We start from the raw sequence: 14161 nt of genomic DNA, 5'->3' as shown, positions 1-14161 counted from the left end.
GCTTGGATTAGCTGATTTTGGCCCTTCTGAATCTCACATTTGGATTTAAATTGTTTCTTAACAATCATTGACCCTATCCAATTTTAAATGAGAATCCAACTGAAGCTTAACAAAACTAATCCACACATTAAAGAAACATAAAATTTGGGGGTTTCCACCTGTTTTCAGTAAAACACACAACACACACAGACATACTCCTGGACCTGGATAGTAAATAAAAAGAGGGCTTGGAAGGTTGAAGCAGGAAATGAGGAGTAAAGGGAGAACAAGCAAATGAATGGGAAAACCCTAAAACACTTGAATATACCAGGCTTAGAATTTGAAAGCCTATGATCTTTTAGAAAGAAAAAGGAGGGAGAGATCATAGGTAGAAATGTCAACTTTATCTATGCTGATGGAGAATTTAAGGATGAATGTTGGTAATTTCTTATGATCACGTTAAAAAATAAAATTTATTTTAAGCTGAATAATTTAGAGAAGAGACTTAAAGGAATAGTTCATCAATTAATCATTAGAGTGCAATTAACCATCTTTGAAAACTTCTGACACTAGTATATAGCCTATTTTATCAATTATTTCATAGTTTTACATAAAAAATTATAAACTTTTTGTTAAATGTTCTGGACATATAATTTTTGTTGGTATGCTTTAATGCCTCATCATTCTTTAAAATAAAAAGCTTTCAGGAAAAATGTAGCCATAGGGCAGAATAGATACTTTATGAAGTAAGCTGCTTTGTAAACTCACAGCTGCATTTTATACTACATTAATTTGAAGCTATAATGTCTCCGCAGTTTTTAAAGGTATAAAATGGGCATGGATTAAAAATAAAATTTTCATTTAACCCCTACCCCCATCAAAACATATTAGAGACAAGAGAAGTGTACTCACCTAAAAACCTAACTCACTATCAATTTCTTAAAATACATCCCTCTCCCACCAAATTCACCAAGTCTTATACTTTAATGGTTTCTTAAGTTCACTAGTGTTATACCTTAGTGCGGAGGAAGGGGGGGGGGAAATTTCCAGGTCTTATATCACGTGATTCTTTTGGATGAAGTTAATTTGTTAATTCTAGTAAGGCACAGAAAATCAAACCCTGGGCACACTTGATCATCTACAAAATATCTGTAAGTCTTTGGACATCACTTCCTGTTATAGATGGGGGTGTGGGGTGGGAAAGGATATATAATCTAGAGAGCACTTCAATACTAAAACATCTAACAATTAAAGATACGATAGAACCCAAGTATCTCTATCTCTGTGCATATATGTATGTGTACATGTATACAGATGTGTATATATGCACATAAACATATAAGCAAATAAAAAGTAGCACAAGACATTCCTTTGAGGATGGACCAACAAAGCTTTTAGAATCACCTTGATTCCTTTTGTAGGTTTAAACACTATAATCATGGCTATGAGGGCCCAGATTTAAGGTTGGGTTTTTTTTCTGTGTTATGTATCCAAAGAAAGAATTTTTAAAACCGTTTTTCATTTGAATTATTAGTTCTGCATTTTTTATTGTCACAAAAAAAACACCTCCCAAAAAACCCCAAAGAACCAACCAATGCTCAGAGGTTGGTGACCTTGTAGGGCAGGCTGATAGAACTGAAATATGCTTTTTATCCTTTAAAATCCTGCCAGTTAATCTTAAGCTTCAATATTATGAAAACAGGGCAATCATCATTATTACTAAGTGATCAATAAAATATGCTTTGCTAAGGATAACTTTTGAAATGCTTATTTCTATGCTATGGTTAACAATACATACTAAAAGCGAAGAAAATTACTTTGGCAGTACTGTTTGTGTGTGTGCATGTTTACATGAACAGGATCCCCAGATTTTCAAACAGTGATGAAAAAATTACTAATAAGTTTCATAAAATCTGTACAACTGCACACAATTAGTTTTGAACACTAAAGAGATTATACAGGTTAAACATTTACATTAGAAATATGATGTTCAAAAGGGAAAATAAATTATAACTACATTTCAAAGAAATACTATGTTTGCTGACCGTTTTCTTTGTAGCCCATCCCTAGGATGACCTCGGGTGCTCTGTAGTAACGAGTCACTACATAAGGTGTCATCATAAAACTAGTTCCTGCAGTTCTGGCCAGTCCAAAGTCAAGAATCTTCAAAGTGCAGTCTGATTTTACTACTATATTACTGGGCTTTAAGTCCTTAAAAAGAAACATCATAAATGACTGCTATGACATGTATAAACATTTTTGCAGTTCACATTTAAGTTACCACCACCAGTTGAGAAAAAAAATTTAAAGGTAGTCAATCCATGTTTTTGTTCATTTATCTCACTACAAATGTATTTCTTCATAAATTTAATGCAAGTGCCTAGTTCCCAAAATATGATTTCTTCATGGAATTTTCATTTGATAAAACTGTTCAACACCTAGAATACTGAAGAAATTAGAAGTGTTTTATACATTATAAATTAGAATTAGGCTGAAAAGTTAGTTCTAATATATGGGATTTGGAGAGGTCATTAAAAGGAATTAAAAGCACATATAAGTATCGTTATGCTTTAAGACAGAGACAATTTAAAAAAAATTTACCCACCTATCACTATTAATAACATTTATTAACTTAAGCATGAGGACGCTATACATGGATTCCATTTTTAATCACTATGTACGTACTATTCCTATTACTCAAAGGCTTCAGGGTGTGTCCATATTAAGTCTTCCTACAAAATCTCTTTATTGAAAATAGTGAGTGGGTCACGCTCTGTGTCAATCTAACCATTCAATGTTACTCTTTCCTTTCCCATCAGCAGGTACACATCTCAAAACTGCTTAATGTTATAACTGTGAAGAGGCAGATCTTTACATCACTGATTTCTCACTTAAAACCTTGAAATTTGTTGATGGCAAAAATTTTAAGCTTGCCTAAAAGTCTCCACAATTAGGACATTTCTGCCCTCCACTTACAAGGAAAAAAAATACATCTGACTATTGTAAAATCATCTCTACAGATCAATTGTAACAAACTCTGTAGTTAATGTTATTAGAAACTTTTTGTGAAAAACTCTTCTAAACTGCTTTAATGTTCAGTGTCTATTACAAGAGGCAGTGAGAGAAAAATGATTCTTGCTGTTAATTTACAACCCATTAGCCCTCAAGGTTCTCATTTCAGTACCGAAGTGGTGCTGCTCTGAGAACTGTTATGTATCAGATGAAGATTTGAGGAACCAAGAGGCAAAAAAGGGGAGGGAAAGATCTGATGGATCTACTTACTCTATTACTTCTATGGATTTACATATTTTGGATTTTAGTTAAAAATTGACAGCGATTATTAAAATAAAAATAAACATAAAAATAAATATTAAAAGAAATTTTATATAAGGGCAGTGTCCTGGTTATTCATTTTAACATTCTTATATATCACAAAGTATGTATGTATGTGCATAATGTATGTATATATTATGCACACATGCATATGTATAGTTTTTAATTCATTCTAATATGCAGTGAAGAGTAGACTTAGTAGATATTTAATCAGGTAACAGTGAAGCTCTATGATGCTAGGCTTACAGGTAATCTAATAATTGAAAAGAGGAAGGTATATAAAGGGATTTATATTTTGAAAGTATAAAGAAACCTTTGAGCTTAATGAGTAAGAAATGTATCAATTTCATTTCAGGTCACAGTGAAAACACTACTATAAACCTATTGCTTTATCTGTGAGGTAAGACTGAGTGTATGCTCAATAATAAATATTACAAGATGGGTAATGCTGAAATGCCTAGAAATGAACAAAGACTGGAAAATCAAAAATCCATATGATGTAATCTGAACAACTGAATAATACCTTACCTGCAAATAAACGGAACAATGTCAAAGGACAGAAACAAAAACAGCATTTTTCATACAGTTAAGAAAAAATGGGTCAATTTCCATACATGTTATGGAAGTTTATACATAAAAAAAGAAAGCATGATAAATTTAATGAATTCAAACAACTTAATTATCCCGCTCTATTGCCCATGACAATGAACCTATAGTACCAGGGCATTGGAAAATATCATTAAATTTAGTCTAACAACTCAAAAGCAGACTTTAAAAAAAAGTATAAATACTGACATAATACTGAGGTAAGATATAAACTATGACCACTTAATGATGAAAGAATCTGAAGAGGAAATAATTTATGTTTTGGAGAGGGAGGCATGGCACCACCTTCCTCAATCTGTGTGATGTCCCATCATTTGCATTTTCTTTTAATGAACTTTGAAAAGGCTCTTTTAAAAAAATGAAAGAAGGTATGCTAAAAAGTGTCTTCTAAATACAGTGACACAGTAAATTTGGAAAACCTAAGGCCTAGTCTGAGCTTTGCTACTAACTAGCTGTATGAACTTACGTAAGACACAAATACTCTATTCCCCAATTCTATCACCTTTAAAATGTGGTTGTTTGGGTGAAGTGTGCAACTACATCATTTAAAACAGAACTTCCTAACAATTACAACTCGATTAAAGTGAAATGTGTTGCCTTTGGAGATAGTGAGGTTTCCTTTACTGGAGGAATACTGAAAACAATGGCTGGATAACCACTTCTCTGGAATACTGTAAGAAGGATTCTAGTTCAGACATGGATGGACAAGACTGTTTTGGAGGTCTACTCCTCTGAAATACGGTCCCTTCTATCCTTAAAATTCTATGTTTTTGACACCAATATGAACTACAGACTGGCGAAGCAAGCAAGCTATGATGTTACATAATTAAGTACTGCATATATATATATATATACATGTATATATATATATATATATATATATATATATATATACACACACACACATATATATATGTGTGTGTGTGTGTGTGTGTGTGTGTGTGTATGTATGTACATACACATAGGTATATATCTACGTGTATACACACATATATACCTATGTATGCATGTATGGCATTGTAATATGCCAGCCCTATACACTTCCAGGAGCTGATCTATCTTGTTTCTTGGTTCAACAACATAATCCAACATTTTTTGTCTCCTCCTACCCCCCAATTTTTGTTTAATTGTGAGGAAAATCACAAAACTGGTACATGTATTTATCAGGGACAGAGGGTCTTTTTTAATGAAAAAATAATAGAACCATAAAATCTGAGGTTTCCTCAAAGAATAACTGCAATTCCTCCAGCAATATCAATCACAAAAGGTTTTACACACACATAAAAATAGAAAACAATCTTATAAACATGTCAGAAGTCAACCTTGGGAAAAAAGTAGGTCTCTTAAGTGAGATTAATTTGTTTTGACATTGTATGAGACACCTGTCAAAATGCTACATATGGATACTAATCTCTTAAACTATGTTGAATGTACTCTCATTATTTATGGGTAAGTACATGGCCACAAATTACTCTTAAGTTATTTTTAAAAAATAGAGATGCACAAATGCAAACTTCAGGTAAAGCAGTTTCTACAGCAGAAATTTAAATGACAGCTGAGTGTTATGGTGGGCAGAGTGCTGAACCTGGGAACTTGGAGTCAGAAGACCTGAGTTGGAATCCTGCCTCAGACATTTAATAGCTGTGTGACCCTGGGCAAGTCACTTAACCTCTCTCTGCCTCAGTTCTTATGCCTCATACATAAAACTTGAATCATAATAGCATCTAGCTTAGCACAAGGTTGTTATAGCAAATGAAATAACATATGTAAAGCATTGTAAAAACCTTAAAACACTATATAAATGTGAGCTGTTATTATTATCGGGTCTCTGCTACAGATCACAAAATGTAAATGAGAGGATATCAAGAGGTCAAAGTCCCTTCATCCAAAAGACACATAACATATATCTCAAGATACGATCTATTACTTATCACTTATGATAATATGGAAAAACTGCAATGCCACAGGCAACCCCCAAATTTACTTATATTTGACTGAGAGGCAGTGTGGCTAAAGGCCTAGTGTCAGAGGCAAATCTTGGCATTTCTGACTTGCTAACACCTTTTATCTTTCCCTTTGGCCACCATTCTAGCTCTGACTCTCATGGCCTCGAGCCTGGATCACTGCAACAGATTTTTAATTGGTCCCCCTACCTCAAGTTACTCCCACTTGAATTCATTCTCCAAGTCAGCTGCCAAAATGATTTTCCTAAAGCACCAGTCTGACTATGTCACCTTACCTGCTCAATAAATTCCAATGGTTCCTTATTACTTCCAATATCAAATTGGCAAAATCCTCACTTAGCTACTTAAAAAGTCATTCTTTAACTTGACACCTCCTTATGATTATAAAGTTGTCATATACTTTGTTTTGCTTCACCCATTCTGCAATCTAAGCTATGCTGGCTTATCTGCGGTTCTTTCAACATGACATTCTATCTCTCATCAGAACGCCTTACACTGTCTCCCTTGCCTGGGATGCTCTGCCCTCTCACCTCCACACCTTTTGGCTTCCCTGGCTTCCTTTAAGACTCACCCCAATCACAGCTTCTATAGAAACCATTTCTAGCTCCCCCAGATGTTGGTGCTTTTCCCTTTCAGATTACCTTCTATCTACTATGTATATGTTTGTCATGTACTAAGTGATTTACATATTGATTCCTTCATTAAAATGTGAATTTGAGAGCACACACTCTTTTTTGCCTTTCTTTCTATCCTCAGCACTTAGCACAGCATCTGGCACACACATAAGTGCTTAATAAATGCTTGTAGACTGATAGAAAATCTGGGTTGACTTCCCACAAGACTACATGGCTCTGGTTAAATCTCTTAACCTTCAGGAACTCTAGATAAATAAGATGATAGGTTGCAGAGAAGGTGTCTCAATGGCAGCTCTCAACCACAGGTCCTAGAGCTATCTTTAACCTTCTTGAAGCAAACATGTCAGACATTCTCAAAGTTCAATATTCTAGAACAATACACTGAAAACTACGAAGATCTAACTTGCTCAACTGATCAACTTCTTTCCACTTCATGAATAATCAAAAACTGACATGAATGACACCAACAGCTTAAGAAGTTCCTTCTTTTATTGAACCCACTAAATGACTTTTTCCTTTAGTACTTATTTAGGTGTGAAGACAGGAAAAATTACTGCTTTGGTCTAAAAAGACTTTACTGATAGATGAAATTAGAGAAATAATATATTCCTGGTTCTCTGAAATCCTTTTCCCTCCAAGTGTCTGCTAGGCAGCATACAGAGTAAAAGAACAAAACTAAAGCCAACGAAGAGCAAAGTTTATAATACTGAAGCTAGAATGGCACAGCTAGAAAGAGATGTTAGGGATTTATTCAATTTTCTAGATGAAGAAACACAAAATATTTTTTCTTCATTTATTTTCAGTAGACAATTGAGTTTCTTAGTTGTACATTTAATGTACATAAAAAGCCTTGTATCTGGCATTTTAGGGGGACAAGGGTACCAATTAGTTAAGATTTTTCTGATCAGGAGTTAAACTTGCCCCACTAACATCCTTGTCTGATTCTTCAACACGTTGTGCAGATTACCTTTGTATGAAAGGCTATACCGACAAATCATGTTTTGACAATTCACAGTATTACATACTTGTAGATCCAGAGCTGGAAGGGACCCTCGAGGAGCTATGTAATACAGCTCCCCTCACTTTACTGAGGGCCAAGTAAGTAGGCCGGAGGTGGGATTTGATCAGAGATCCTCTCACTCCAGAGCCAGCGTTTTTTCCCTGTACCATGTTGCCTTCTGAGCTCTCAAGTACAGGCCCAATAATGACTGCCCTTTACTAGGACTAGTCTAGTGTTCCTTACAAGAAATCTGGCAGATAGACAATAATTATCTTGAATGAAGCAATTTATAGAACCACTCATTAGAAAGTGGAAGGGTTGTGCTCTGTACTGGTGGAAGGATTACCCATGCTAATGAACTCAGAGCTCTCCTTGAAGTATTCAAGTTATGGAATATCATTATTCATACAGCTTAACATATAGGAACTTTTATTATGAAACAGAATGTAACTAGGTTTTTAATGTCTTTGTAATTAATTATTATGCTCTGGCATACCTCTAATCTGTACGGCTTCAGGTTCTTTCAGAAAGATGTTTGTTTATAACGAAATTTAAGAGTTATAGCTGCAAGTGGTTAATTGGTAAATTTAACCATTATATTTAAATGAATGATGCAATATTTTACATATTATAATCTCTTTTGGAGCAAATTAGTAAAATAGTAGAAACTTTCTTTGGAAAGGGGAAGGGAGTCCACAGAGGAATCAGAAACTGACAGGGAGATGGACTATATATGCCTATGATTTCTTGGCGGGGGCGGGGGGGGGATGCAGAGAGAAAAAACTTCTAAGAAAGTAGAGTTAAAATTTGGGGCACAGAGGAAATACTATGAAGGTAAAGAAGAGGTCATCTACAAGAATGATCCTCTCAACTGACATGTCTGTTAGGGGCAGTCACAAAGACCTCAAGCCCCTTTTCCACAAAATTGTCCAGATCACAGAGGTTTCTTCCTTTTCTCTCATAGCACTTAAAGCAAAACCAAAACCATCTACACTTATCATTCGGCAATAAATCAATGTGACATTATCTGTATTATTTTCTTGTGCTATTATTTAACTGCTAAATTGTTAATTACTTTCTCTTGTATTTATGCTGTGTATTTCCACCCAAATTAAGTTCCTTAAGGTCAGGGATCTTATGAGGGCAGAACCTGACTAAGGTCTGTCAATCTTCTCTGCTTTGCTTTTAACACTCTGCCTTATGCACAATAGGTGCTCAATAATTTTTATTTGAAAGGCTTCAGATAACTGCTCACTTGGTGGCACTGTATTCTCATCACAGGCAAAGTATCTACAAGGAAATAAATAACTTGGCTGCTGGGCTTGCAAACCTATGGAAATGAAGGGATTACAAAAATCACAACTTTTTTGGAATAATCAGGCTGAGAAAGACTGAAGACAAAAACATAAACGTGCAGTTAGTTGTGAGCATTTTGCTAGGAGAAGGCCAGAGCCCAGATAAGTCAGCGAAATGAAGAAACCAAGCTCAGAAGCACTGGGAGATCCCGAGGTCACATCAGATATATTTTTATCATGGTTTCAGTTTCTTACATTTCAAAACTAAATTTTACCCTTATTAAAATCAGCAATCAATGAAGTTAATCTCTGCAATATGGTCAAAATACTATAGTTCAGAAACAAAATTTGCCAATTTCATTTGTAAAAACAATAAGTAGTTCATTCAAAAGCAATTAAAAGGGTACATAAATACTATGAGCAAATTATATTTATGAAAAATGAAAATTTACCTGACACTTCCTTAAATCTGATAGTTCACTATGGGCTTTAATGATACGCAATTTTTTTTCCAGTTGTATTTTATTGCTCTAGTCTATACACTGGGATGGAACAACAACAGTTCTACTTTGCCCAAGGTCACACATGAAGGTAATGAGGCCAAAAATGGATTCTGGTCTCCTGTTGAGCTTATAAGGGATTACATATTTCTCTTGTTATAGTTTAGGAAAATGTAAAAGCACAACATTATGGAATTTGCAAATGTGGGCTACCAAGGAACGTCAGCCAATAAAGTGCCAGACCAAGCTTGTCAGATACATTTTTGCCTCAGACAAGTTATTAACAAACAAACAAAACAAAGCAAAAAAAACCAAAAAGCAAAGGTGAGAGGATGGTTAAGCTATTATATAATTTTGGTTATTTGACACAAAGTGAATCAAAACTAGACATTTGGCCTAAAAAACTTATAATCTCACTGAACAAAACCTATTTTAAAAGGTATGTTTTAATTAGAAAAATATTTTCCAAAATTTAATGAGCTGGCATTCAAATGACCTACTATGGAAACATAAAACCATTAAGTACTTAAATTATGTGTACATGGAAAATAATGCACTACTTCAAATCAATTTCTCTATTCTTCTAGTTTAATATATGTTGATAGCATAGATTTTTAAACTATCACTCTGCTTCACAAAATAAATCAATATATTTCCTTCTAGTTCTTTAGAAACTGTAAAGACAGAGACATAAGTAACACAAATGAATATTTCTACTTACTCGATGTATAATTCCTGCAGAATGAAGGTGCTTGATTCCACACAGCATCTGATACAGAAGGTAGGACATTCGTTCATGGTCTAGCTCCATTTGAATCACTTGGCAAAGATTTGCATCCATGAGCTCCATAACTATGTAACTTCAGAGAAGGGAAAAAATAGTAATCAAAAAGTGCACTAAATAAATAGTCTAATAAAGTAAACTTAGGTGATAATCACACTTACACATCCTGAAATTCTTCTAGGGACTTCTGTGGTGTGAACACATTCAAGAGGCCAATTATCTGTGGTAGAAGCAGGGAATTTGGAAAAAGTTATAAAACATTTTGTGAAACTGAATAATTCTGAATGGCAAATTCATGGGTTAGAAAGAATTAAGGGTCCATTATACAATCACCTGGTAAATGCTCATTTGTTTACTTTCACTGACTTCATATATGGTCACTTCATTTTCTGTTGATTTAAGACAACGGAAAATGTAATTTCTCATTCAGTCAAGAGACTTTACCCTCATGGCAGACACAGAATTTGTTTCATTAGAAACAATGTCTTACATTATTTTATTTTAAAAGCTTACTGATTAAAAAAAGAAAATTCTATTCAAAATTCTACTTAAAAATGTAAACCTGAGTCCTGATACTAGGGCTTAATGATTATTTTGGGAAAAGGATTGTATTAGTATTAGAAGCAGTAGCAGCAGTAGCAGTAGTAGTAGTGGTGGTGGTGGTGGTGGTGGTAGTAGTAATAATGGTGGTGGTAGCAGCAGCAGCAGTAGCTAGCATTGATGTATTTTAAGATTTGCAAAGCTCTTTATAAATATCTCCTTTTAATCTTATAACAATCCTTGGAATTAGGAGCTACTATTACCTTCATTTTATAGAAGGAAATGAGGTAGACAGAAGTAAAGTGACTTACCCAGGGCTAATAAGTGTCACAGTTGGGATTTGAACTTAGGTCTGAGTTCAGGTCCTGAGTTCTATTCATTGTACCACCTACCTACCTAGTAAGCATCTCAGAGACCTGTCAGGAGTGAGATTTGAACCCATGCCTCCATATGGAGACCAGCAGAATCTGGGCATGGAGGAAACTCATGCTTGAGTCTGGAGCCTTACACCCCTTGGCCGTCCTAACAGTCTTGTGATGTAACTGGTTCTCTTCAAAAACCAAAGGACAAATAACAACAACTCATCTCAGAACCCTAACTGATGAGAAAACTCCTGCCAACAAAGGATAGTACCTCTATGCAAGTTAAAGTCTTAGAGAGTTGCCTCCTGTACTGAAAGGTTCAGTGACTTCCCTTGGGTAAGACAGCTGCTATGTATCCATGTTCAAGGGAGCACTTGAGGTCTGGTCTTTCTGAAGTGAAGTCAATCCTCTAGCCACAATGCCATGATGACTATGAGGTCTACCAGAGGTCTACTTAATCGATTATGAATGTGAATACTTAAGTACTCATTCAAGTGTTACTGGAAAAAGAAAGACTCTGGGAATATGGGTTTGAATCCTAGCTCTGGTACTATGTAACTAGAAAAATCATAATCATCTTTGCTTCTGTTTTCTCAACTGTAATATGAGTGGGCTAGACTAGATGATTAGGCCCCTTTCAATTTTAAATACAATGGAACTCTAACAAGTGATCCAATTTTTTATGCATGTTATCATTGTCTTCAACTTCAACTAGAAGCCATAGTAAATACAGACTACCAAGCTGTATGTACAAAAGGACTTGAATAAAAGGACTTCTGGACCTATTCTTAGCTGACCCTCCACAGTGATCTTCAATGTTAGCATACACAAAAATTTCAATAGTGCAAAAGCAAAAGAAGCCAAAGGCAAGACAGATGAGAGCTTCTACCTCCATGCAGAGGCTCGAAAATGTTTCTTTGATTCATGGCTACTGCTTGGAAAGGGAAGAAAAAGATATTTAGAAAGACTATAGATCAATCAAGCAATAATAGCTTATGTCTTAGCAGAGAGGAAGAACAGTGAGAAAGGCTGAAGAAAAGGGGATGTTCATTCATCTTCACAAAATGTTCAAGACCAAAGGACAACCAACATGACACTTGAGGTACTAACACCTGAGAGAACCAGGCTCTGTCATCTCCTGGAGCCTGCTGCAAGACTTGGTTCAAAGAGGGTTTCAAGTGTATGAATGCACAGCAGTACCTTTATGACTGGGTGACTTCAAGAGAACGCCGAGTGAAGTAAGCAGGACCAGGAAAACAACAGCCAAAGAACTCTGATGATGATTACACTTGGCCCCAGGGAAGACATGAGAAAAGAGACAGCACCTTTTCTTTGAGAGGTGGAGGGTGGGGTGGGGGGACTATGAGTACAAAATATTGCACATGCTGTCAGACATGGCCATGGTGTCAGATGGTTTTCATAGTGACTTTTTTGTTATGGGGAAGGCTCACTGAATGGGTAAACAGGATGGTATACATTGAAATAATTTTAATTTTAAAACAAAAGGTATCAATAAAGCATTAATTTAGAAAGAAAATTAATGAAATGCCAATTAGGAAACAAACTGATGATTTACTAAGGGATACATTTTCAGCTCTCTGACAAGAAAGTAGATATAGTATTTTCTGGCACCTTTTTAGAAAAATTTTCAGGGTCCAGATGATGATATCACATTTAAGTAAATTCTAAATTCCAAAGAATATTGATTAAAGGGAAGTGTATACACACTTCTTTTTAGCGATGACTAAAAATATGAGGTCTCTTAAAATTAAGAAACCAGAAGTTGTAGAAATGCCAATTACTGGTAAGGACAGGGGCTGCTCCCTGTTTCTCAAACTAAAAACTGCCCTTACCAAGAAACATTTTATTTGGAATCTGGAATCTCGTTTGGACTGCCTCTATGTACTTGTTTACCTCAGTATTTGTGTCTACCTGCAAATTCTTTCCCTCTTTGATTTTACTAGCTGGATCACTGAATTAATAACCCAGTTCTTCCTCTCTTGTGCTTCTATCTTGTTCTTCATGTTTGTCTTGCACCAATGCTTTCATCATCCCCATTACCCTAAAATTAATCAACCAACAAGCATTTATTAAGCCAGACACCATGCTAAGTGCTGGGGATAACAAAGACAAGAGTGAAATAGTACCTATCATCATTTTCATGGGGGAGACATTTTGTACATCTATAAGACTATATATAAAATACAAGGCAGTTTTGTGAGAGAAGGCACTAGTAATGAAGCATCAACTATGAGGAAGAGAAAGTAATCCATTATGGTTAGACTACAAAGTATATGAAGAGAAGTAATGATTTGAAAGGCAGGAAGGAGTCAGATTGTAAAGAACTTTAAATTCCAAATAGGAATTTATATTTTATACTAGAAGGGATAGGGAGCCACTTGTTTATTCGAGCAGGGAGAGAGATCAGGGAGAATGACACGGTTAGCCTTAACTTTGGCAGCTGTGTGGAAGATGGATTGGAGTGGGGAGCCATTTGAAACAGGAAGACCAAAGAGTAAGTTATTGCTAGAGTCCAGGTAAGAGATGGTGGCTATGTGAGTAGAAAGGAGGGAAGGGAAAGATATTGTGAAGACAGCAAAGATAAAATCTACTTTTGAGGTAATAATCATAGCTAGCATACGCATACACACACACACACACACACACACACACACACACACACATACATACACATATATATGTAATGCTTTAAAGTTTGCAAAATGCTTTACATATTTTATCTTGCTTTATCTAAGCACTTAGAAGTACTAAGGCTGTGGGGGCTGAGCTAAGATGGCTGAGTAAAAGGAAAGAACTACTGCCAGGTACCTGCAACACAATCCTTCCATTAAGATTTAGAAAACGCACCAGATGGAGTCCTGGTCAGGATTCCAAGATAAAAATCACTATGAGATCCATTTTCAGCGCACGCAATACAGGGAGTCCATGGGCATACCTCATAGGACCATTTCAGTACATAATAACTAAAAAAATGACCAAGGCCATATAGCAGGGCAAGAAGAAGTCCTAGACTATACATGGGGAACTCCAATCTTGTGAAAGATGCAGGAAGAGGTGCTCTGTTACTCACTAGACAGTTCCAGGTCCTACATCCAGGGTAGACTAAGAACTGGACCTGTACCTCAGAATAGCTTTTAAGGGA

General features: G+C 35.5%; 1 protein-coding gene across 5 annotated transcripts in view; it reads right to left on the bottom strand.

The window, feature by feature from the left end:
* Window positions 1-14161, bottom strand: part of MAPK8 (mitogen-activated protein kinase 8) — a 124740-nt gene that overhangs the window by 14147 nt on the left and 96432 nt on the right. For all 5 annotated transcript variants that reach the window (XM_020997086.2, XM_020997084.2, XM_020997085.2 and 2 more), the window contains 3 exons: window positions 10258-10316; window positions 10034-10172; window positions 2025-2190 (listed from right to left, as the gene is read on the bottom strand). In XM_020997086.2, the coding sequence (XP_020852745.1) occupies window positions 2025-2190; window positions 10034-10172; window positions 10258-10316 (364 nt within the window). The remainder of the gene's footprint in view (window positions 1-2024; window positions 2191-10033; window positions 10173-10257; window positions 10317-14161) is intronic.

The sequence above is a fragment of the Phascolarctos cinereus genome, unplaced genomic scaffold (genome assembly GCF_003287225.1).
Source record: "Phascolarctos cinereus isolate Bilbo 61053 unplaced genomic scaffold, phaCin_HiC Scaffold_3;HRSCAF=262, whole genome shotgun sequence".
Taxonomy (NCBI): domain Eukaryota; kingdom Metazoa; phylum Chordata; class Mammalia; order Diprotodontia; family Phascolarctidae; genus Phascolarctos; species Phascolarctos cinereus.
Note: the sequence above shows the minus strand (reverse complement) of the source record. Positions and strands in the feature narration are given on the sequence as shown.